We start from the raw sequence: 25,187 nt of genomic DNA, 5'->3' as shown, positions 1-25,187 counted from the left end.
ACATTTACCAGTATGAACTCATGACTGGCAGTTAGCTTGTAGGTTAAGTTTGTATATTATAAAAACATATTTTATGTTTCAAAGTATTTATTATTTACGAACTCAATTCTTAAATCTTATAGCATTTCAAAGTCGTCTCTCTGTAACAAAAAATAATTAAACATTAGAGTATAGTATTATAATTTATGGATTAAAAAATTATATATATTGTATTGCTGTAGAAATTATGGTGAACATAATATGTGGTATTTATTGTTAAGATAAAAATTAAGGTATTTTGGTGTATGGCTATCTGAACCTAGATGGCCTATTAATATGATCTCAATCAAATAACATAAGATTAAATAAACTTATCACTCAGTTTCCATGTGCATGATCTATTTCTTGGCAGAAAAGAAATACAAAACAATCACCCTCACATTATGAAATAATCGCCATCTCCTTAGAATAAAGATCTTTGTCCATTTACTTGATATATATAGCTAACGACAGGTGACAATCAATATATATATATATTTGAAATAATGGAATTATGAATGTCTGTGAATTTTTTATCATAAGTGTGGATGTGAAATAAATGTAGATATAAGAACTTAAGTGAAATAATGTTGTATTGTAAATAACGATATATTTATCAAGATTTGTCCGTAGTGCAGAAAAACTATTAGCAAATTGCATTAATATGTAAATTAAATATTGCTGCTAATAGATTAAAGTATACTATTAAAAATTATGTATAAACTTACCATTTCATTGTATTCTAGCACATGTTTCCTGATGGCCGAACCATCTACCCATGTAACAAAATCTTCTAAAGACCTTGTGACTAAAAATGCTGGATCTTTAACAACTTCTGGACCAACTCTCACATGTCCTTGTTCTATAAACTTTGTAGCTTCTTTTATGGACTCTGACATTTTATCTAAAAATATTATATATTTGTACCTAATCACAATTATATTATTTGGTTTGAAGGGTGAGTGTCATGTTGGTGGTGCATTGGTGATATGAGGAATTAATCATTTCTATATAACTTACAGTACCAATGTCTATGGGCAGTGGTGATCTTTTACCATCAGTGGGGCCCGTCTGCAAATACACCAACCTTCCACATAAAAAACAAAAAAATTTAAGATCAAAATTAGTTTTCTTTTTAATCGTATTTTTTTAAACCTAATAATTTTTACTACAATTCATAAATCATATTTTCAAAGTACTTACTTCTAACCATAACAACTGGTAGTCGTCTTCTACAAAAGGCACTTGCTGACACTGTGCTGGCAAGGGCTAGATCCCATCGTGTAGGTATAATTCCCATCTGGTATAGCTTCTCTAACAGTTGGGCACTTGATTCTGTTCTGAATTCTGTATTAGCATCTAAATCTTTTATCTTATTTGCTAGTTCTCTTATATCCCTTGATAATTTGTTGTATCTGTAAAAAAAAAATAGTATATTTGTATATAGTAATATTGACATTTGAAGATTAAAAATTCAGCATGTTTTAGGGATGGTTTTAGGTATGCATTATCATACAGTGTAATTCAATGTACAACATATAGTTATAGCAACCGGCGGTTGCCAGTATTCATTTAAGGAATGATTGGCCTTTAAGTTAAAATATTGTGTAAATAAATTTATTGCAAAAAATATTATTCCTGGAAATAAATTAAGCCAATAGTTGTTATTGCTTATTATAAATTTAAAACATATATTTATGACTACTGACACTAAACTGTTCAAAGCCATTCTACACAATAACAAGTAACAACCAAAATACTCACTTTGTGTAATCCTCGCGTTTCTGTATAAAGTATTTTTTCATAACCTTAACTTCATTTAAATTATTGTCAACTTTCCATGAAATAAAATCTACTTTTTTAAGCAACTTCTGTTCATGAAATTTAAGTTTTCGTACCATGTTGATGAAAGTACTTTCACAACATAAAAATAAACAAATTTATCGATGAACACGTGAGTTTGTTTAGTTTTATACAATTAATTGGTTCAAATAATATTTTGAATATCCAAAATCTATACTTCTATTGTATATTTTTTGTTTTTCTTTAAATTGTTATCTGTGTCTCACAGTATCAATATAAAATGGAAAAAATAAACTACGTAGAAATAGAAAATCTCGAAGCAAAGCTATAATTATTAATTAACCTGTTCACTATTTTTTTTTGTTTCTGACAGTGACAAATGACAATGACACACGGCGATAATCACAGATTTTATATAAGATCGTTGATGTTTTTTTAATTGTAATGTAATGTATTTAGTGGCTCGCTGTTTTATTACTTAATGTGCTTCTCTTATAATCCATTTTAGTAGTTACACAATAAAATCTAATGTGTGTCTAAAACATATAAAATTAGATTAAAAGTCTTGTATGTGATGAGACTAGGCGTCAGTAACGGCTTTTAAAATTAAAAACAAAGTATTGTTTGTTTAAATATTTGGTTTATTTTTTTTTTAAATATTATTATAGAGTTATTTTTAATCCATAGTAGCTTTAAACTTCCTATGGAATAAATCAATAGAGAGCGACAATCATAGACTAATTATATGCATACTTAAAAATCAATTTGCTGTCAAATGTCCAAATGGTAGTTGAAAGAAAATTACAGTATAAAGTATATATTGTTGGTGGGGTGATCTGTGATATCGTTTTTGTACAAAACTAAAATAAATTCTTGACATCAAACATGAGCTGCACAAATAACACGGAAGCGTTTTCTCAATACCTTCAGTCTATGGTTAAACTGGAGGAACTACAAAAAATGACTGAGGATTTAGACAAAGAATTAGAAGATTCACAAAGAGTGATGTCGGAAATAAAAACGATTTTCAACACTATTCCCAACGTTCAAAATAATATACCTCAGCAGAATAACAGCTTAAGACACGAAGATTTGTCGCAATTCATCGTCGCAAGTGTTCCGAAATTAATAATGCCCGATATGCCCGACAGTACTGTAGATATAGATCTCGACAATGTTATTGCATCCATGAAAGGTTACGCCGAAGATTTAAGGAAAAACTTTGTCCTCCCTAATCCACAACAAGAACACCCAAATAAAGTATTTGAAAATCTGGACTTAGATCAATATGCTTCTAGTCTGGATGAACTATCAAAACAGTTAATGAACATGAAATTAAATAAAAATGGAGAAGGTATTAAGAGGAACAAGGAATTAGAAGCTAAGCTAGATCAATTATGTGAGGATGTCAATATGTTCACAAAGGTAATTTTTTTCATTAATTATAAATTGGGCTATTAACCATTTTGTTGTAAATATTTGTTTATTTTCTTCTTAGTTTTCTTTGAAGGTTTTAATTATAACATTGCAATATTATGTGGGAATAAAAACATCAAAGTCACGGTAATTGGACTGGAAAGATTTTAGCTGCTTTTTGAATAGTAAATTAATATAAAGGAATTACTAATATTCCATTTCAATTTTAAGCCTGTATTTGAGTGTGGGGTCTGGATCGAACCTGCAACTAATTACTTTGTTAGGCAGGGCATAAGTGATTGTGCTATTGACAGTCAATTTAAATATATAAAAAAAGAGTAACACATTACATTTAAATACTCTTTCTATATAGTCCTGTAGGGTAGTTCATTCGGGATTTTCTTTATTCACAGATGGTTCAATCAAAGGCAAAGCTAAGTGAGAGCAATAAAAGCTGGACTACAACACACCACAGCAACATGGCACTGCAATATGACAACATGATAAATAAACTGCTGCTCTGCATCAATGAAGTAACATATTTAATGAAGAATAAAAATTAACTGAAATCTCATTGTAATCATGAAATATTTATAAATCTCAATGTTGTTTATACAAAATGAAAACAATTTAATATAATATCTACAAGTTATAATTTACATTTCATAGTTTTATACTCATAGACTTTTAAAATTACTAACTCTGTACTATTAATGTTTATGTTTTGCATAACAAATGATATAGAATGTACTGGAAAACTGCTAAAATTCTTGCATAATTAGTTTTAAATGTAATTATTTTAAATAATTACATTAAATGTAAAATTATTTGTTAAAATTATTGAATACATAGATTTAGCCTATGTAATTTACTGTCTTATTAGTGTATTTGCTAATAATGCGATCTTGAGGTACTGGGTTCAAATCCCAGACCAGGAAAATAATCAGTTTTAGAAAGTTATTCTCGTTAAGTAATTTTGTAGTAGCAGCCCCATTTGTAAATTGACATTGTTTACCCTCCTTTCCTCAGATCCTTTCAGACAGTTAGGATCATCAAAGTGAGGGATTATAGTACTATAAAAAGACATGCATTACCAAAATCGGGATATCATTAATGTTATTTAATTTAACCTTTATTTATAATTGTATTGGTACATGTAATTGTAGCTAGTGAGTAGGTTAAATGTTTAATCTTAGGTTATCTCTGTGTAATTAATATAAGTATGTATAAATTGAATACCTTTTACCTTTCCAAAGATATATTTGCTTATTTTAATGGCTATTAAAAATAATATTTAATACTATACTGATCTCATTGTATTAATATAATTAAAATGTTACATTTTTTAAAACTTCTCAAGTTGATAAGCGACACATTTTGTCCCGGTGTTATTTGTAATAACTATATTGATGTTTATTTATGGATTATAAGCTTAGACCTGAATGTTAAATAAGATTAAGTTGCATATTTATAGATTATATAGATTTATTAAATGGGTATAAAAAAATACTTGCAAGGATTTTATTTATAAATTTAATATCTTCATTCCAATTTACATCAAGATTTTGAAGAAATATGGAAGAAATTGAATAAGAGAAAAGAAAGAAATATCAAGGAAAAAAGGGAAAATCTAGTATTAATATTATTAGAAAAATATTTATTTAAATTCATAATATGTACTTCTTTTAAAAATCTCCTGTCAATAAAGTCCAGCCATTTAAATTGTTGTCAAGTAACAAGTGACACACATATAACACTAGTCTTTGTCATCAAGTCTCATTCTCTTTTTGTCCATATCATAGTCTGTATTTTCACTTTGATCATTCTTATTTACCTCATGTCCATCACTAAAAGGCTTTTCATCTGCCTCCAAAACTTTTAATTTGATACCAGCTACTATTGCCCCATGTAAAGTACACATAGCTTCTTGTGCGCTACTCATAGATGCATATTTAGCAAAACCAAATGTTTTATTAGGTATAGTAGACACATTAATGAGATCTCCAAAGCGGCAGAACACATCTTGTAACACTGACGTTGGAGGAGGTTGAGGTTTACAAATAATGAACAACCTTTGAGCGACTCTGCTATTACTATCTGCTATAGGCTTAGGAGGTGGTAAATTGACACTGCAATAATTAAGATCTTGTGATTCCCTTGCATTGGATTGAACTGTGGTTGCAGCACTAATTAATGAGGATGCTTTGGCTATAGCCTCGGCTAATTGCTTTAGGTCAGGGGATCCAGAATCTACTGCATGTTTGAAATTATTAACAATATTTCTCAAATCACTAGTAGCTCTGAGCAAAGGATTTTTGTCTGGTTTTACAGACAATATCTCCCCAGATGGAAATTCAAAATTGTCTAATCTTTGAACAGCATAAGCAGCATTTCTAGGTTCTTTATATGTTATTGTAGCTTTTGAAATTCGATTAAATTCTTCCCATGAATACTGAAATTGAACCATACCTGGGATAATGTTAAATAATTGTTCAATATATTTCTGTGGTAATTTTGGGTTACAAGTTGCAATTACAATGTTAAAATCTTCTGATTCAGAATTGGAATTTTCATATTTTAATTCAATTTCAGGACAGTTTTGTGAATTATGCCGGTCATTGTAATTATTAAATGTTTTTTTAGATGTATGTGAATTCATATTGGCATTATCAAAATCTAGACTATTCCTACTGCGTTTCAAGTCATCTCGTGGGGTAGCAAAAACTGGTTTGTATTTGCTGTCACACTCCTCAAAAGCTTTCGCAGCATCATAGAATCGTTTATATTGAACATAAGCAAAACCTTTGCATACTTCTGTAACTTTGTCTCGTTGCAAGAATACAGACTCCACATGACCAAAATTTGAAAAATGATGTCTTATTTCAGTTTCGTTAACATCTCTATGTACTTTAATAAATAGTCTTTTGTACCTTTCCTCATTTTCGCTCTGTGTTGTATTTTCGTTTTTGTTAACTGCAACCATGACTTTAGTTGGTTTACTGTCATTATTTAAAATTTTCATGTGCAATTCTTGTATAGCAGCAGCTGCTGATGAGGTCTTAGTATACTTTATATATGCAACACCCTTAGACTCACCAGTGTTACGATCTTTAGGCATGTATAAATCTTCAATAACACCAAATCTATCGAATCTTGCTCGCAAGTCTTCCTCACGTAATTGTTTATTGCATACAACAAAAATTCTAGAGTAAGGGGGTTTTTCTTCTCTTCGGTCGGGGCCACGCATTTGACTATTTAAATTCATGACTGTTTTAAGGGTAGAAATAAGTTTGGTCTCGTCACTTTTCCAGTCAAACAATACGGTCAATCGTCACGCTCTAATCAATGGTATTTCCTCATGTTTTAAAGTCAACATAAATAATAAATATATCTGTCTTTCGTATTTCTCTAAATAATTTGATATCATATCTTCCCACTAGAATATGAATAGACAAAGCAATTAATTTACAGTTACCTTCCACTACCCTTCACAATTCAGGAAAAGTATTTATATTTACCTACCAAGTACCAACAGTTGTGCATGTACCAATTGGCTATTACCAGTGTAACTATACCACAGATCACAGATGTGATTACTGATTACATTCTCTTTGCCACAGATTATAGGGAATACGTTTATTGCACCGTATCGAAAGAGACAGATATGAAGAAGCAACTAGCGACTCGTCCCGGCTTCGCACCGGTGCAATGCTTATACTAAATATACTACAGTCTTACAACGTTCACAGCTTTTTTGTCATTAGACAATACAAACCGTTATGTCCCCGCGTTTTCAAGCTGTAACATTTTTAAAAATATTCATTTAAATTTAATTTCATATTGATCTATATTAAGTAGCACAATGTATATAAGGTACTTCATTGGATAAGGATTAATACTGTATTGCTTAAAATAGCTTCGAAAATAAGTCATTATTTCTCGTAAAAAGTAAACGATAAAAAATTGTTCTTGTGGGTTAAGAGCCAGACATATAGCATCGCGGACCGCTTTTTTTAAGACCTTTTTAAGGTGTTTTAATACTGTAGTACATTATTTTGATCTATCTCGTAGGGTTCAGTCAACAATGTAAGCAAAAAAATGTGTTTATTTACAACATAACTTTAGAAACCTCTAAAATTATCAGTGTTTCTTTATTATATTGTGCATGAAAACCTCATCAAAATCCGTTGTGTAATTTTAAATATCAAAGCATACACAGGGACAGTAAGCGAATTTGTTTTATACTATGTAATGATGAGTTATAAATGTTATGCGATAATGGTAACACAAATATTTACAGTTGTCAAACGCCAGATCCACACTAAGACAACATACATCAATATATAATAATCAATTTATGTTCATTGTCATTCTTAGTTTTTTTGTAAACATTGTGTTATGCGCTTTATACAATTATTGTGTTAATAGGCCATAAATTAAAGAATGCCTAGACTGCCTTTGGAAATGTTTTGTGCATTATTGCGTATCTTAATTTAAATTTAAAAATATCTTATTAATTGACCGATCCAGTTATTTTAATTTGGAAAACGCGTTCGTCGTAGTTGTTTGATAAGATGTTTCAAAAACCGGAAAATGTATTTTCTCGCCACAAATTTTTTCGTCCTGATGACTTCGATGATGAATTGAATGATTTGTTTAATAAAAAATATCAGTTCCGTTTTAACAGCGAATGGAAATTACCCGATCGGGAATTTTGGTTTTCGGCACCACCTTGGAAGGTTAAAGCACTAGAGTCGCAGAAATCTCGATTGAACTTTCATAAAAGTCAATTGAATGACTTTAGTATTGAAGAATGGAGTAGCCACACACGGCGTCGGAATCCGGCGGGTGAGGTTGGGTGGAAGATTAGATGTCTTGTTAATCCTGAGTTCTTAACACAGGCTTGGACGAAATTCTACGAATGCGCTTGCACATACAATGTTGTACCTAAGGAAGCAAGTGTGTCTAAAAGAATGATATCTCTTCATCTGTGTGAAGCCCCCGGGGCATTTATAACATCTTTGAATCATTATTTAAAACTAAATCATCAAGACATACAGGTATACTAAAAAATACTAACTATATAATTAAAGTAATATAATGTATAATAAACCAAATAAAGCTTATAATCTTTTTTGTTTTCAGTGGAAGTGGGTTGCTAATACTTTGAATCCATATTATGAAGGTAATTCTCCTTCAAACATGATCAGTGATGATCGCTTTATGTTCCACACCCTGGATAACTGGCATTTTGGCAAAGATAGCACCGGAAATTTGATGGATTGGGAAAACTCTCAAGCTGTCATTGAAAAGGCTAAAAGCTTGGGAAAGGTAAATTAATTATTTTTGTGCTTAAATTACCAGATATATACAAAAATATTTTGAAAGGCCCATTTTTTCTTCGAGGATAAACAAGATTGACAACAGCCCAATGATTCAGTTACTTAATTATAAAACTTAATTATAATATATTAATATTCAATTTATTATTTTAATCTATAGTACTTCTTTTTCAGGTGTTGCTGGTTACGGCAGATGGTTCAATTGACTGTATGCAGAAACCCGATGCTCAAGAGGAAGTTACTTCACCGTTGCATTACTGTGAAATTGTTACTGCTTTGCAGTCCTTAAGTTCAGGAGGAACACTAATATTTAAACTTTTCACAATATTTGAACATTCAACTGTTTGTCTGCTTTATCTAATTAATCACCTATTTAAAGAGGTCAATATATATAAACCAGTTACATCTCGGCAAGGAAACTCAGAAGTTTATGCCGTATGTCTTCAATACAAGGATAACTTAAACCTCAATGACTATATACCCATTCTCAAATCAACCTTTGGAACAGACCTTTACTCCAAATTAGCTATGTTTCCCCTGGAAATGATTCCTGAGACCTTTTTAAAGCAAATAGAGGAATGTTCGTATTACTTCTGTTCAATACAATGCCAAGTAATAAACAGCAACCTTCAAGCATACTTAATGCAGAAAAATATTGCTCTACACAGGGATATAAAAAAGATAAGAGCAATTGTTGCATCAGAATTTATATGGAAATACAATCTAAAGCCAATTCTGTATGAGCATGAGATCCTTAAAGGAATACTCCATGAAGAAAATAAAATAAACACAAATCCAAGGTACTATCGAGGCTCATACACAGAAAGACAGCTTTATTCAAAGATGTCACTTAAAGAAAAGTTAAAGAACTTGAATGGTTTTTTACAAGCAGAACTGCTATCAAATCCACTTATTTTAATAAACGAGTCAATCCGATGGATGTTTAAAGAAGAAAATGTAAAACTTGAAATTAAATATACATATGGTCTACCATTACAGAAAATTAATAGTTCCAAATTCATATTTGTGCCAATTTTTAAGTTGTATCAGCAAATTTTGGCAGAAGAAGAATTTAAAGAGATCATAATTTATAAACAGTCTAAAGGGCATATGGGCAGCACTGATGACTCAAAGAGTCAAATATCAAAAATCCTATTGTTGCCAGAGTACCAGTATAAGGACAGTTTTAATGTGTATGAGAAAAATTGTTTCAAGACATTGCTCAGTATTTTAAAGGAAATGAAGATTGGGGAGTCACTTTTATTGAAAAATTTTAATATATTAACTCATTTTAATGTCAGTACACTCTTCATTCTTTCTAAGGGGTGTTTCGAGAAGACTGGTTTTGCATCTTGCGGGAGCATAGTTTTAAACAACTTGCAGGATAAATCTTTTTTAAATCACCTAGATGTTATTAATATTGAATGTGATAAAGTTCGAAGTGATAATACTAAAGATGTTCTGAATTCTCTTCCAGTACAAGTAACAAATGTTGGAGAATTTTTCAATAATATTGTCTTTTATAATAATACTTTCTACAGAAATAAATGTATAGAATACTTGTACACAATTGAACAATCACTCTAAATTAAAATACTTTAATATTTCAATTTTAAATATATTTATCGTGTCTGTAGAGAATATTTTTTTAAATAATTTATTCTTGTGAGCTAAAGAATGTATTCTCGTTGTTCTCTATCACAGTATAATAAAGATTTTCTGAATGTTAACAAATTTTATTTTAACCTATATTCATAAAATATTGTAATATGTTTATTGTATTATTTAATATGTTATTCATATAAAATTAGTATTTGGTCATTTATGCACGAAGCTTAAGTTAAGATTTCCTTATGACTTCAACTACGCTTGCGATTTTTATTGAATACCGCTCACTCAACTCCCAAGTTTGTAGACAATATATTAATTCGTTCATGTTAAATTAATAAAAAAAAAGAACTATGTATAAAGATATTAAAACTTGGATAACTTATTCTATGACCGAGTGTTTTAGGTGCACTTGTTGATTAAGTTGTTGTTGAGCCGAGATGGCCCAGTGGTTAGAACGCGTGCATCTTAACCGATGATTTCGGGTTCAAACCCAGGCAGGGACCACTGAATTTACATGTGCTTAATTTGTTTATAATTCATCTCGTGCTCGGCGGTGAAGGAAAACATCGTGAGGAAACCTGCATGTGTCTAATTTCAACGAAATTCTGTCACATGTGTATTCCACCAACCCGCATTGGAGCAGCGTGGTGGAATATGCTCCATACCTTCTCCTCAACGGGAGAGGAGGCCTTAGCCCAGCAGTGGGAAATTTACAGGCTGATTATGTTATTATGTAAGCCTTAAGTTCTCATTTTTCAAAAGATTACTACAACACAAACTTAGTTTATTATTATATAAAATAAACAGTAATTTTACCTACATCAGTTTTATTTATTATATTATCTGTCAAGTTTTCACCGTTATGGTTTTTTTATGTATTATTTGTAACAATAAAATAAACTTTAATAATTTCTGTGTCCAGAGCTACGTTCAATAAATAAAAAGAAAAACAAAAGTCACTGTCAGTACTGTCACGCGTGATGCGAATTGCGAACGGCAAATTCAAAATAGAAGTTCATAAATAGTTGTTTTAGATGTTATAAAGTGTATTTATGATTTGTATCAACATTGTGATGACTAGTAAATGATTATAATTAGTTTGTATACATCGAGTTTATAAAGTTATACATCATGGATATTAACGAAGGTAAATTATTTACAAACATAACCTCTACATTTGGCGGTTAGTTTATTTCCAAATCGGTTTCTATTTGAAACGGAATACAATTATTAAATGAATTTTGCAAATACTATATTGAAGAATGTATTGTAGTTGATTACATCAAGAAAGTATGTTTTGTAATTATTCAGGAACAACAACAGAAGATCTATGGACTCCGTACAAGGAGTTGGCGGCTGTCGTCGAAAGCTACCTTACAAATGAGGGTAGTGGAGCTCCATACGCTGTTCACACCTTTGAATCAGTTTTAAGAAGACATAAACAAACGTTTTTATCACTTTTAAAAAATCCAGTAAGTATCTTACCTATGTAAATGTTTTAATATCAGTTAAATTTGCAAATTTTTGAATCATTCTATAGGTTTATCTAGTTGTAAATTTGAAAGATGAAAAATTCTAACCAGTTATTAACTTGAAAATCACAAATCTTTCAGTTATTATAAGGTTAAGGTTACATTAATAAAATAAATCCTCAGTTATTTGGCTTTGTAGTAACTATAACTAACAGTATCCTTGCTAGAACCTGGCCAAGTGTGCAGCTTCCAGGCCATACTTAATAGATCCACAATGTGTAGGCTGCTAGTGCTGGTGCTGCAGGCACAGGTATCCACAATTGAAAACACTTCACACTTATAAAAGATAGGCATCAATCTCTGATGTACACTGTGATAAAAAACAAAAACCCTTAACACATCTCTGTGGCAAATGCTTAAAATAAATTAAATGCAACCAATTTGATAGTATTTAAAATCACCAAATGACTAAATATAACATAGTATATATGAACTCACATAAACTGTCATAAGTATACTTAAAAAAAACCTTTGAACTCTTGGTGGTAGGGTTTTATTGTTGTGTTCCGGTTGGAAGGGTGAGTGAGCCAGTGTAATCACAGGCACAAGGGACATAACATCTTGGTTCCCAAGGTTGGTGGCGCATAGGTGATGTAAGGAATGGTTAATATTTCTTACAGTACCTTTGTCTATGGGTGGTGGTGACCACTTACCATCAGGTGGCCCATATGCTCGTCCACCAACCAATTCCATAAAAAAAAAGTCTTATAGTAGAAATATTATTTGATAAATAAGTCAAATATTTATGCTATATTTGATGTCATAGGCAAAGAATCCTGCCAGCCGAGAGGAGATCAAAAGAGGTATCACTGAAGGAGTTAACCTGCCCAGTGTTGGGAGAACACTTCTCTCCAAAGAATTAGTGGATGAAGCTATAATAATATCAGGTAATTTGAATACTATAGAATATTCATATGGTCAAAAATAAACTTGCAATAAACTTAAATCAATGTGTGTGATTTAGTAATTATTGTGAGGAAACCTGCATATTTCAGATGAAATTGGCCTCTCATGTATCCTATATAGGTGAGCTATATTGGTAGAATAACTTCCGAAAACCGCCTCCACATAAGAAACCTCTTACATACATTAAAAAATGTCATATTATTATAATGCATATGAATATGTACATGATCAAGAAGCATGTTAATTATAGACTTTCATGTTGATATATAGCTGATTATGTAATTAAATTGGCCTAAAAAACTACTAAGGTATTCTCTGTACTTTAATATCTAGTAGTTTTCACCTTCCGAATTGATTGTAGCTTCATTCAACAGTGCTTGTGATTGCAAACTTGAAGAAAATATATTTTAGATGATATATGTATAATGGATATTCTCTGTGCATGTTTGTTCATTACAACAAAAATAACGGTCTGTTAATGTGCCCTGTTACTGAGCATCGGTTTCTTCCATTTTGAGGAGATGGTTGGTAGCTTACTCCACCACATAGATCCAATGTGAGTCGGTGGATACACACGATTTTTTCCTTTCCCTGCGGTCCTTGAGATGCATTATTAATACAAATTCAGCATATTAATTCAGTGCTTGCACCTAGTTTGAAATTAGAATCATTGACTAAAAACATTCAGTACTCCAGTTGAGTCTATTTTGATTATAATTGTGTCAATGTTTTCTTTTTACAGATATGTATAATGCCAATGAATATGCCTGCTTGGAACTATTGCACACGGCACAACGTCAAAGTTCTCGTCGGCCAGGATTGGCGCGCGGGCTCCTTGCCGTTCTCCTATACTATGACGGCAAGCGGGCTCTCGTGCAGGCCTTGCGAGAGCTGGTCATGGCAAGGGATGGAGTATCATGGTAAGTTTATATTACTGTCTGTAGCTTTATAGAAATACTTTTATTATATATACAAGTACTTTTCTTTGTCTAAAGAAGTGTAATTTTTTTTCTTTCAAGTTCATTTCCTTAGTGAAATTATCCTAGAAATTAATGTATACTTTCTGCATACATATGAAATTATTTGTTATTTAGAATTAAGAATTAACAAATATAGATTACTATATATCGTCCGCAATTTCGCTCGCTATAAAAAAGTACCTTTCGTCCTTCCTCGGGTTGAAGCTGCTGTATACCAAATTTCATTAAATTTGCTTCTGTTTTTGGCCATGAAAGATTAACAGTCTGTCTGATGTCAGACAGACAGAGTTACTTCCGAATTTATAATAATACAACAGACAGATTATTAATATTTTTTATTTAACTAACATAAGTATTCATGTTATTTTTAGTTCCAATATATATGATTTGATGTTCGCTATAGGTCGATAAGCGCCCGCGAGGAGGTGGTGTCGTACGTGTCGCGGTACGTGGGGCAGCTGGTGGCGGACGGGCTGCTGGGCGGGGCGCTGGACGCGCTGCGGCGCTGCGACCTGGACACGGAGCTGGAGCTGCTGCGGCGGAACCGCGCGCTGCCGCCCGGGCGACACCTCGCGCGGCTGCTGGCAGCTGTACAGAATACCAGGTACACAACTCCTGAGCCAGTTTGAATTTTGTAGCATATCATTTGTTACGAAAGCAAAAAAAATAATAAATAATTATTTATTTTTTTACCAGAAAATTATTGGCTGGAGTCATATTTGCAGCTTCTGCTCAGCTCGGATTGGAGAGAGATATACTTCTAAGGCTACTTTCAGAAGTTTGTATTGTTTAATATATATAAAATTAACTAAATATATATATGTACTATATCATATTATACTAAATATAAATATAATAATTAATTAAAAATACATACTTATATCTTGAAGTTTCAAAGTTTTTATTTGATGGTCAAATATATATATGTTGTTATTGGATATGAAAACTAAAATATACTTTTGTGGTATAGTGTTTTCTTAATCAAGAAATGTTATTTATTAATTTTGCAATGTTTCCAGCAAATGTCGTCACCGTCGAAAGGACCAACCGGCGCGTTGGATGAGATCTCACTGGCTTTACAAATGGCATTGCTTTATGCGTTGGATCTCTCAGTTTTACATCGGTTAGTATTTTACCATAACTAGAGACTAGATTATTTTATATTTATAGGTAGGTGGACTAGCAAATGGGACAATTTACAGTAAGTTTTACGTCACCAATGCCTATTGAAATTGGCACTTTGAATATAACTCTAATTTTATTTGAGGAGACATTTTTTAATTTAATTAATTAATTATAAAATTCGTTTGCAGAAGAGAAGATGGTGAAGAATTGGCAAAAAAACTTCCTCTAATTCAGGATCCAGACCTCATATCAGTATTACTAGATCAACTGTCACCTCCTTCAGAACCTAATCAGACTCAAGAGGGGGAGGACAAACACAGCAACGGCTTAAAAGCATTATGTCAGTTATCCTTGGGCTTGGCTCTTGCTGCGCTGAAGAGAGCCCCGGTGTCTTTACTGAGGCGAGCCGAGCCCAAGACTGAGCTGCTGGACCAGGACGAGATGCTGGTGGATGCGGCGATAGACGGCGGGGTGATGTGACCTTTCTTTGTCTTTCATCTATTTTATTAAAACAAATTCATAATATTAATAACTTTTTTCTGCCCGTGGCTTCACTGATGTTTGACCAGGATATGTTAGATACACTTTGTCATTTTCAGTGTGTGAAACATTTCATGATGATAAGTCGTGTAGTTAAGACGTTAAAGCATAATATGCCAATAGACAAATAAACAAATTCTATTAAGCGTTTTCACTAATATTATATTAGATTTTAAATTAACATGGTTATTTTTATTACTAACAGTATTTAAAACGGTAAACGGTTGTCTCGTGAACATTCGTAGACAATAAACTTTTGTCCGGTAGAGAGACTTACCTATGGTCGAATTGAGTTATAATAATAACAGTGTTATGCAGGTGTTCGAGTACTTAGACGAGGCCATACTGTCCTCGGACCTGGTCTCCTCGGAGGAGTATTATCAACGACGCATCCACTCGCTCATCACGGACTTTATCGTGCTCATGCATTCCAAACTTATGGAGATGAGAGTCAAGTAAGTTGATATGAGCATGAAGCCATTCACACGCAAAACCACCGTAGTACGATCGGTTACATCAAGACGCTGTCGGCCAACCCAGCTTTCAGGTGTATACTGCCGGGTGATAAACTTTTCGTCCCACGTTGTCAAACGTCGTTCCACGTTCGTTGTCACGCCTCAGGGCGGAGGAGGCGGCGCGCGCGGCGCAGCTGTACGCGGCCGAGGGGCTCCGCGCGCCCGCGCAGCGCGCCCGCCTCGACGCGCTGCTGCGCTGCGTGGAGCGCCTGTACCGCCGCGACCCGCTGCGCCTGCGCCGCGACTACTGGGCCGCCTGCGACGGCTCGGCGCCCTCGTGCCGGGCGGGCGGCCGCGCGGCCACGCTGTACAAGTTCGTGCGCCTGTCGGGCGAGGTGGTGGTGGCGGCGCTGCTGCCGGGCTACCTGCGCGCGCTGGCGGCGCTGGCCGTGCCGCGCCACACGTGGGCGCTGCTGGCGCGCCGCGACGCGCTGTCGGCGCACCACCTGCTCACCGCGCTCTCCTTGTACTACAGGTGACGCTCCCTTTTGCGACTGTTGTTGCGACCTCGTGTTAAAAATTACATCCATGTCTTCTGTAAGTAAATTCGTTTTTTATTTTTTTTTAATCAAAGGAGGTGCTCCTGTCTTACCCAACTATCGTATTATGTATGTAACTTAATCGGCCGTAGAAATCATATCGCGTTTAAGTTTTAATATTCCGTCCCTCCAGGAACCTCCGCGCCGACCCGTCCCCGTTCGCCGAGCACCTGCACTCGTCGTCGCTGGGCGCGTCGGCCGTGGTCCCCCCCACGGCGCGCCCGGGCCGCCTGCTCGTGAGGCAGGAGGAGGTGAGCCCATACCGAGAGGCTACTGGCTCGCAATCCTCTCTTACCTTGCCATCTGGCTATTGTATCCGTTGGAAATTATTAAACCAAACTTGAATACGGCTATACCATATTTATATTTTGGTTAATTTTTCGGTTTAATAGAGCATCTTATTACTCTTACTAGGATAGAGCACTTTAATCTTAACCGAATGATTGGCGTTCAAACCTGGCCAAGCACAGCTAAGTTTTCGCGAGCTTTATGTTTGTTGTCTTCGCAATGTGTCGTATGAAATATTGAACCGTGTATTCCGATAAAACCTCCATGCCGTCTCCATTTCCCTCCACTCCCTTTTCATCACTTTCACAAAGTCTGTTCCCACAAAGCTAATATCCAGTGTGGCCTGTAAGTTTTTCCTATTAGACGTTACCTTTATTGTGAATGTCTTCGAAGGTGGAAGCGATGATAGCCGCCTTGAAGCTGATCGCGGCTGTGGCGAAACAAGACGAAGCGGCTTGTATCAGTATATGTGAAAACTTGCAGTGGGACGCCATTAATTGCATGTTTGGTAATTAAAAATATGTTTTATGTTCTCTTATGTAAACAGAGAAACGTGCGGTCCATGTCGTTGTATTTGATTTATGTCCTTTTAATTTGCCCGCTTGTTTCTCAACGGTAGGATTTACGGGCTCTTAATTTTTCTCTTCCCACTGCAGGTCTCATTTGCTGTCACGTACCGCTCCCGCTAAAAGCGGAACTATGCCTCACGCTGGCCGCCCTGGGGGGCACGGCGGCCACCGCGGGTCGCGTGTGGGCCGCCCTGGAGGCGGCGCAGCTGGTTTCCATCTCGAAAGACAAACGGGCTTTAAACGTCGAATTGCAAGAGGTGAGTGATCGAGTTCGAACCTGTTTTAAGGCCAAGATTTGACTTTAAATATGAACTCCCCTACACCATCATAATACGCCGCCCGCCTCGCAGGTGGAGTGCCGCATGGAGGAGTACCCGCTGTCGCGCGCGTTCCTGGTGCTGCTGGAGGCGCTGTGCGGCGCGGCGCCGCCCCCGCGCGCGCTGGGCGCCGGCTCGCGCGCGCCCGGCCTGGCGCCCTACGTGCGCCACGCGCTGGAGCGCCTGGCGCTGCCCGCGCCGCACCGCCCCTACGCGCGTCCGCCCGAGCGGTGGCAGGTGCGGCTCCGCTCACCTATTACTTTGCGACAATGCGGTGCTGGCATACTACTTCCATCCAGTAGATCTACGATTTTATTTACTCGTAATTTACCGGCTCACTTAATGGTTTGTTCGAACGCCATTTTAGTCGGTCCCCCGTACTCACCCTCTTTGGATAATATTTTTTTGTGGATTATCATTTACTGTAGTAAAAATGTCGAGTTAAACCGACTCAATATTTGTAATATTTTCAGATGCTATCTCTCTGCTTCCAACTCTTCGCGCGCTGGCTCGATCAGTACGAACCGGCGGCGTCCGACTTCCCTCCCCCGAATACAGAATCGGACATGAACCCCCCCCCGGGCTTCCCGTTGCTGCTACAGTTGCACACTAAGTCGGAGTTCCTGCGTTTGGTTCTCACGACACTGGATGAAGCTCATGAGCTGATGGATAAACAATCTGCGCCCGAACAGGTAATCTTTACGTCGCTATAGACTAAAGTCAGATTTTTTATCGTCAAGAGTTTTCTTCGAAGGCTACTAAAACTCATTAAGCCTTGTTCGGAGTGCAAACTACGCTAATATATACGAGTAGCGATTATTATAGTATCCTCACGTGTCTGAACATAAACATTTTTTTTTTTAGGAATACGTGCACAAAACCCTGGTGAGCTCACTGCAGATCCTGGAGCGGGCGCTGGCGCTGGAGCGGCCCCTCAACGTCGCGGCGGCCGAGGCGGGGCGGGCGGTACTCGTCGTCGGGCTGTCTAAACTCATTTTGGGTACGAATATTACGTAAGCAAATATATGCAATGGTTCACGGGTCGCCGAGCGATGTAGCGGGCCGCAGGTTCGATCTGACCTCCTGGGCTATCGTTGTACCCGTGTAGTTTTATATATTTTTTCCTGAATCGTTAAGATCCTCAATCTTATTGTCTGTGTTATAAAAACTTGCTCAGTTTGAAAAGAATAAAGTCAAATATATCTCGCCGATCGACTCAAAACTCTAAACACGCTCGTGGCGCAGCTCCCGAGGGCCCCGACGGCTGCGACCGGCTGGTGACGTGCTGCCGCGTGCTGGAGCACGTGTCCGCGCTGCCCGAGGCGGCGGCCCGCGCCGTGGCGCTGCTGGCCCGCGCGCTGCAGTCGCCCGTCTGCGCGCGCCACCTGCTGGCCTCCGTGCTGCACCGCCACGACCTGGCCGCCGACGTCAGGTTGCTCGCTGGTTTTTAATGCTGCGGTTACATTATTCATTTACATAAGAAAAGTGGTGGAGTGCAGTACCCACATAGATTGCTAAATTTAGCTGCAAACTAAACGAGCTCCGTACATTAACGACCGCACCGGTTCGCAGGCACGGGTTCGTGGAGTGCCTGGAGACGGAGGACTGGGGGGTGGGCGCGGCGGCGCACGGCACCAAGGAGGGCGTGCTGCTGCTGCTGCTGCAGCTGCTGCCCGCCGCGCCGCCCTCGCTGGCGCACTTCCTGCTGGGGTACACTCTGAACGACGACGTGAGTTACCCCGTTCAGAGACAGCAAATTCTTATCACTTGGCAATTGCAGATTTTTTTTTCGATGGTACAGATGAGAGTTTTTCACTGCATCCTGTAGCTATTGTATAACACAAGCCTGACCCTTTTGTAGATATCTCGCAGCGTTCTGCAAGAAGCGGGAAGTGCGGGCGCGCCGCGGACTTGCTTCCACTCGATCCTAGACATTCTAGAAGAGTACATCGCCCCCAGTGGGGACACTCAAAAGTGAGAAATAACATTAATCATCACATTCATACTTTCACGTACACCGTAAATCAATCTTCGGCGGTCCAGTATTCTGTACGAGCAGTATTTTACTCTCCTCGTCTCGGGCAGGGAGGCGACGACCCTGGTCGAGAGTTGCTACCGCCTGCTGTACTGGATCTGCGCCCGGCCCGCGACCTCCCCGCCGGCCCTGCGGCTGCTCCGGGCGAGGGACTACTTCCTCGCCCGCCACGCCAAGGCTGTCGTCAATCTCGAAGTACGCTACTCGAACACGAATCGATCGATAATAAGAACGCAAGGCGCTCACGTCACCGTCGCGCTCCTCCGCAGAGCGCCAGCCCGGCGACGGTGTCGGCGCGCTCGTGGCTGCTGCGCGCGTGCGCGTGCGAGGCGGGCGCGGCGGGCGCGGGCCGCCAGCACGCCGCGCTGGCCGCGCTGCTGGCCGCGCTGGCGCACGCGCCGCACGCGCACGACGCGCACGACCAGGTACGGCCGGCCGGCTGGATGCAGGCTACGGAGTAGTAGCGGATGAGCAGATTCAGGCAAATTATAAATAATGAGATTCGTTTACCGTCGTCCGTGCGCGTCAGGAGTGGGAGTGGTGCGTGATTCGTCGCTCGCTGGAGTCGCTGCCGGTGCGCGTGAGTGCGGCGCCCGAGCCGAACTGGGAGCTGTTCCACGCGCACCAACTGCGCCGAGCCATCGCCGAATGCGACCTGCCCACGGGTAACGTTACTCCGACACTCGACTCATATTTCACAGAAGAGCCGGTTAATTGTTGACTATCGTTAGTTAGCTGAGATGTTACTCGAAATACCCGTATTTTTTTTATATTATTATTGATCGGTTGAAGTCGTGGCTACCCCACGATATGCCACAGAGACATACAGGAAGTTACACTTACACCGACACAGTCAGCGAGGGTGTGTAAACGAATTGATAAGAGCACCCTCCGGCAGGGCTGGGCGGGAAGCGCATCAGCGTGTCGCGCGTGCACGCGCTGCTGTCGCGCGAGCTGGCCGCGCTGCGCGCCTCCGCGCCGCAGCGGAGCCTCGTCGCCGCCGAGATACAGAAGGTAGCGGCCTGTCGTCAGCGCAGCCTCAATGAGTATCTGATAGAATTAAGTATGAATATTTGACACATACAGCGCGTTCTCCAACAGGTGCTCGATTACGTCACGGAAGTGAACAAGCAGCGCAACCTGGCCGCCACGCTCACGCATTACTACGACTCGTGGCGACAACTCACGGAAATCTTATTCTGTGTTGCACCACAGGACCTGCTCGGTCTTGAATCGAAAAAAAATCTTCTCTTAAATATACTCCAGGACCTCCTCAATAAAATACCACCGGCGGAAGTCCTCCCGCAGATCGGAAACTTGGCTTCGGGGACAGTATTGCTGCTGCTGGTGAACTTACGACACTGCTACATATTGCAGAAGAGGGAGTCCACGCTCAAAACAGCAGATTTTGAAACAAGTTTCTTCGGACCTTCGAATCAAATCATGCAAACGAAGTCCCTAACTTTAAAGTTCATTTTGCACAAAATTCTTAGCTGGATCTTAGTGTCTGGAGTTTCCACGCAAAAAATGAGAGTAAACTTGTACGGGGCACTGCTCAATTTCTTGAACATAGTAAATTTGAAGCCCAGTTCGGCTGATCCAGAGGAGGATGTCAACGCGACGTATGTCACCCGTCTTGATAGTTCGAAAGCGAGGCCGAGCAGAGAAGAATCGACTTTAAAGTCCATGGCGATAGAGGTGATAAACAGTTTCGGAGAAAACCTGTGCTCTATCGTATGCAGCGATTGCATCGGCGGTGGCCACGACGTCTGTCGCATGGTCGCCTTGTCCTGCCTAGACACTATGATAGAAATCAATCCGGGGACCGATTGGATGAACACGCTGACCAATCAGGGGTACCTGAGGAGTCTCATCGACAGTCTGCTTCAAGACGACGAGGGGTTGAAGGAAGTGAGTGGTTTTTTAATTTTTATGTCAACGGTCAAAATTGTTTCATTCAATGAAAGACGAGACTGAAATGTAAATCTCAATCGGAAACGGATACTTTACGCCGGCATGATAACATCCGCCCACCCGGCCAGGCCCTGGAGCCGAGCCCCAAGTCGCTGCGCGTGCTGTACGTGTTCGAGTCGAAGATGGCGCTGCTGATCAAGATCGCGGGCACGCGCGTGGGCGCCGAGACGCTGCTGGCGCAGGGCGCGCTGGCGAGCCTCGCCAACCTGCGCGCGCTGGACGCGCACCCCGACATACACGCGGGCTACGGCGCGCGCGACGCCGACTTCGTGCCCTCCGTCGCCAACCGGTCAGCCCTCCGCCGCGCCTGACCTCGGAGCTCTCGCTCGGAGCACCTATTGAACACGATCGGTAATATTCGTATAAACGCTTATCGCAGGTTCCGTCAGATCCTGGTCCCGAGTCTGACGCTGTGCGACGCGCTGCTGAGCACGCTGGGCGCGCAGAACCACAGCTGCGTGCTGCACGCCACGCACCTGCTGCTCAGCCACCTCGAGTGTGTCGACATGGTGCTCCGGTGAGTTTGTGACGCAGCAACCGGCTATACGGCGAACCTTTTGTTACAATGAGTGGCTTATTTAAATAGGAGTAATTATTTTTACTAAAAAGTCACTCGTTTGTCAAATGTCGAACGACTGATGTCCGAAAGCGAGAACGACGTGTAATTGAATAAATAAGTACAGACTAAACAACTTTTATTAGAAATATATAAATAAAAAGTATACAATTACAGGGCTGCACACCCCAACTCGCCACAAGGGTTGCTAATAGAATTAGAAGCACTAACGTCCGTAATAGCGCGCACCTCTAACCGGGAAGTGTTCGGAGTCGTGTCCGGGGATACAGCGCTGCAGAGTAGTGCTGCGGGCGTCCAGAGAGTTCAGTACCTGATGTTGGCGCTCCTGCCACGCTTCCAACAGCCACCACCGGAGTCGCCCGAACAAGACTCGATACTCTACTACAAGGTGATCTACTCCGATCGTCGTTATTCAATCCAATTATCAATCACGGAGTCGGCTTGCCGTAACATGTCCGAATCACTACCAGATCGTGTGGAACCTGCTGATGTTCGCGCGGAACACGCTGGAGGAGGTGAGCGTGGGGGGCGCCACGGCCGAGGGGGGGCGTCGCGCCGGCGCCGCTGCGCTCGCGCTGCTGCACGCGCTGCTGCTGCGGCGCCGCGCGCACGACAAGCTGCTGGCCACCGTGCAGCACCAGCTGCACAACGTGCCCGCCATGACGCTCCTAGGTCACTAGCCTCTCTTCTACTGCACGAGTGTGCTGATATACCTACTTTCTATTTCCTCATTCTAGTCGCAGTAAAGGAAAACAATCGGCAACTTGAGCTCGAACCTAGTACATGAGTTGGTTAACGATTAGAATGTCACAAATAACGTGCGAAGCGCTGCCATATTTCCATAATTTTGACGTAAATAATAACGAACAAGTGCACAACGATTGACCGTAAAATGTAGATAACCTAATGAAGTCGTCCGCCTACTACGACGATATCTTTGTTTTGTGATGTGAGCAGACATGAAGAAGCTGCTGGGCGCGGAGGCCACGCCCGCGTCGCCGGTGGAGGCGCGCGCGGCGGTGGTGGCGCGCCTGCGCGAGCGCGCGGCCGCGCGGCGCCGCGAGCTGCAGCTGTGCGAGCACGCCGCGCACGCCGCGCTGCAGCTGCTGTGGGCGCACGCGCGCCTGCTGCTGCGCGCCTCGCTCGCGCGCGCCGACTCGCCCCGCGACTGTGAGTCCGCCGCTCGTCGAACGCCGGCGTCGCCTCATCCGCTTCCTATTGACGATTGCGCCTCCTCCTCAGCGATGACCAAGGCGGCGGCGCTCCGCGGAGCGGTCGGCGAGGAGGCGGTGTCGCTGCGCAAGGAGCTGCTGGCGGTGTTCAACGAGCGCTTTGTCGAGGAGTTGCTCGAGACCGCTAAGGTACACGACGAGCATGAATTCGTGTATTTGTTATTTTCCATTTATGATTATGATCATCGTGGCTCCGCTGATGTAATGAATGCGATTAGTGTTTATTTTCGAATTAAATAAAACAGAAATATTATTTTAAACATAGTACGTCCTCTTCCAGAACCAGCCGCCAATTCAGCGCGGCTTCCTCGAAATACTCCTCAAGGATATAAAGACCATGATACAGTTTTCGCCTTACTAACGCACTGCCGACGACTTTGTTATATTGTAATTGTTAAATAAGTCATTTTGTAATAAGTTTATTAAAGGAATTAATTAATTTTTGTACGATGTGGTTTTTTTTTTAATATTATATATGAAAAATTTGACATTGAGTTTGTGTGACTCTATAGTCTATGATTTTATTTTTCCCGACTTGAATACGTTTCTCTCAAGCTCTGGAATGCACTCACACATAGATACTAGACTCACTTAATATCGTTTGATAAGCCATTAGATAATGTAGATATGTATATAATTAAAATGAAATAATAAAAACCGTAGTTTGTCATTACTTGTATACAGTTTAGTTGTCCTATTATGTAGTATATGCATGTTATTATGTGTATTTGTATATAATTAGAATTTGACTGCCTCGTTAGTTTAATGGCCAGTTGTAAGACCGTAGATCCCGAGGTCATTATCCTATTCGAAAAAATGGAATATTTGGCTTCAATAATTTCAATTAATTTTAAAACCTCTTTTCTCAATTTGTGGGAAGCCTAGGGGTCCCTAGCTGATACAGATTAGCTACCCCGGGGTATTTGCCTACACTGCCTAATGGATAATCCGGCCCTGCGTCAAGCCGTTTATCCTGCGCCTGACTTCGATAGTGTCGAATTTGCCGTTCCATCGGATTATGAATGCGAAATAAAGAATGGCTGGTCTTCCATGGGATTGGCTACCGTGGAGAAAATCGGTCAGGACGTCATATTAGTACTGGTCCTTAGCTTACGTGTAGTTATTCTTGGTAATAAAATAACATTTGCTTGTTTGTCGGAAGTATATGTATATACAAAAATATTTAAAATATCCAATATAATAATTAAATTAGATATTTGCAATTTGTTTGTCCAAAGAAAACACTTGCATTTCTACTAATAATAACTTGTACAGTATGATAAAAATAAACATTCAGCCAATTGAATGATTAAATTGCAAATTAAATATTAGTTTTTTTTACCAATGACAAAGAATTAGTATTATCGTATTATTTTGTAAGAGCGGACGGGTGAGCGTGTACACTATATGTACCTATATAGGAAATACAGTATCGTGTTTGACTTACTCGGAGCGCGTCTTTGGACATCGACGGTTTCATGTAATTATTATGCAAATCCTACATCATCACCATTATTGGGATGTACAGATTAAGCCATTAGTTATTAGAATAAATTATAAGAAAGTTATTCATTGTATTTTTTGCTCTTAATTTGCGTGCATTTATTTGATTTGTTAGAGATCTTTCTCCTAAGGTAGTCTGTGAGAGCTCAAGCTGTAAGGTGCTGTAAGCGATAACACTAATGATATAATAAGACTGCTGTTTACACGTTGGCGTTCTACTATCTACTCCGGACTATCGTTCATTCGCCCTTTTGCCAGGGACGCAGAGGTACGTAGAATAGGTAGATTTTTCCTATTTAGTCACCGAAATATATATTTTACAACGCGTCCAATTATTATAACAAGCATAATTAGACTAAAATAAT

At 39.4% G+C, this 25,187-nt stretch overlaps 5 protein-coding genes across 5 annotated transcripts; 3 read left to right on the top strand and 2 right to left on the bottom strand.

Moving 5' to 3' along the window:
• Positions 1-69: 69 nt before the first annotated feature.
• LOC113404493 (U3 small nucleolar ribonucleoprotein protein IMP3) lies at positions 70-2,141 on the bottom strand. The gene is made up of 4 exons (XM_026645405.2): positions 1,783-2,141; positions 1,222-1,433; positions 747-922; positions 70-140 (listed from the first exon to the last, which is right to left on the bottom strand). Exons 1-4 carry the CDS (start codon positions 1,917-1,919, stop codon positions 117-119), a joined length of 549 nt encoding a protein of 182 aa, XP_026501190.1. The 5' UTR covers positions 1,920-2,141; the 3' UTR covers positions 70-116.
• A 479-nt stretch (positions 2,142-2,620) lies between these two features.
• LOC113404491 (uncharacterized) lies at positions 2,621-3,953 on the top strand. The gene is made up of 2 exons (XM_026645403.2): positions 2,621-3,246; positions 3,651-3,953. The coding sequence occupies exons 1-2, from the start codon at positions 2,707-2,709 to the stop codon at positions 3,798-3,800; spliced, it is 690 nt and encodes a 229-aa protein (XP_026501188.2). The 5' UTR covers positions 2,621-2,706; the 3' UTR covers positions 3,801-3,953.
• Positions 3,954-4,751: 798 nt separating this feature from the next.
• On the bottom strand, positions 4,752-6,795 carry LOC113404488 (RNA-binding protein 45-like). Its single transcript, XM_026645400.2, has one exon. It carries the CDS (start codon positions 6,500-6,502, stop codon positions 4,994-4,996), a length of 1,509 nt encoding a protein of 502 aa, XP_026501185.2. The 5' UTR covers positions 6,503-6,795; the 3' UTR covers positions 4,752-4,993.
• A 748-nt stretch (positions 6,796-7,543) lies between these two features.
• LOC113404443 (cap-specific mRNA (nucleoside-2'-O-)-methyltransferase 2) lies at positions 7,544-10,313 on the top strand. The gene is made up of 3 exons (XM_026645328.2): positions 7,544-8,297; positions 8,383-8,568; positions 8,754-10,313. Exons 1-3 carry the CDS (start codon positions 7,812-7,814, stop codon positions 10,164-10,166), a joined length of 2,085 nt encoding a protein of 694 aa, XP_026501113.1. The 5' UTR covers positions 7,544-7,811; the 3' UTR covers positions 10,167-10,313.
• An 847-nt stretch (positions 10,314-11,160) lies between these two features.
• Positions 11,161-23,766, top strand: LOC113404440 (nuclear pore complex protein Nup205). The gene is made up of 31 exons (XM_026645323.2): positions 11,161-11,337; positions 11,502-11,662; positions 12,489-12,609; positions 13,371-13,548; positions 14,012-14,212; positions 14,305-14,386; positions 14,628-14,731; positions 14,922-15,204; positions 15,592-15,728; positions 15,895-16,263; positions 16,461-16,578; positions 17,009-17,123; positions 17,272-17,441; positions 17,535-17,738; positions 17,975-18,193; positions 18,366-18,501; positions 18,747-18,933; positions 19,074-19,230; positions 19,363-19,475; positions 19,587-19,731; positions 19,806-19,961; positions 20,066-20,201; positions 20,435-20,550; positions 20,638-21,447; positions 21,579-21,799; positions 21,890-22,027; positions 22,244-22,475; positions 22,558-22,759; positions 23,045-23,257; positions 23,330-23,448; positions 23,600-23,766. The coding sequence occupies exons 1-31, from the start codon at positions 11,322-11,324 to the stop codon at positions 23,678-23,680; spliced, it is 5,640 nt and encodes a 1,879-aa protein (XP_026501108.2). The 5' UTR covers positions 11,161-11,321; the 3' UTR covers positions 23,681-23,766.
• The last annotated feature ends 1,421 nt before the right edge of the window (positions 23,767-25,187 follow it).

The sequence above is a fragment of the Vanessa tameamea genome, chromosome 5 (assembly GCF_037043105.1).
Source record: "Vanessa tameamea isolate UH-Manoa-2023 chromosome 5, ilVanTame1 primary haplotype, whole genome shotgun sequence".
Lineage (NCBI taxonomy): Eukaryota > Metazoa > Arthropoda > Insecta > Lepidoptera > Nymphalidae > Vanessa > Vanessa tameamea.
This window is presented reverse-complemented; position numbering and strand designations above follow the sequence as displayed.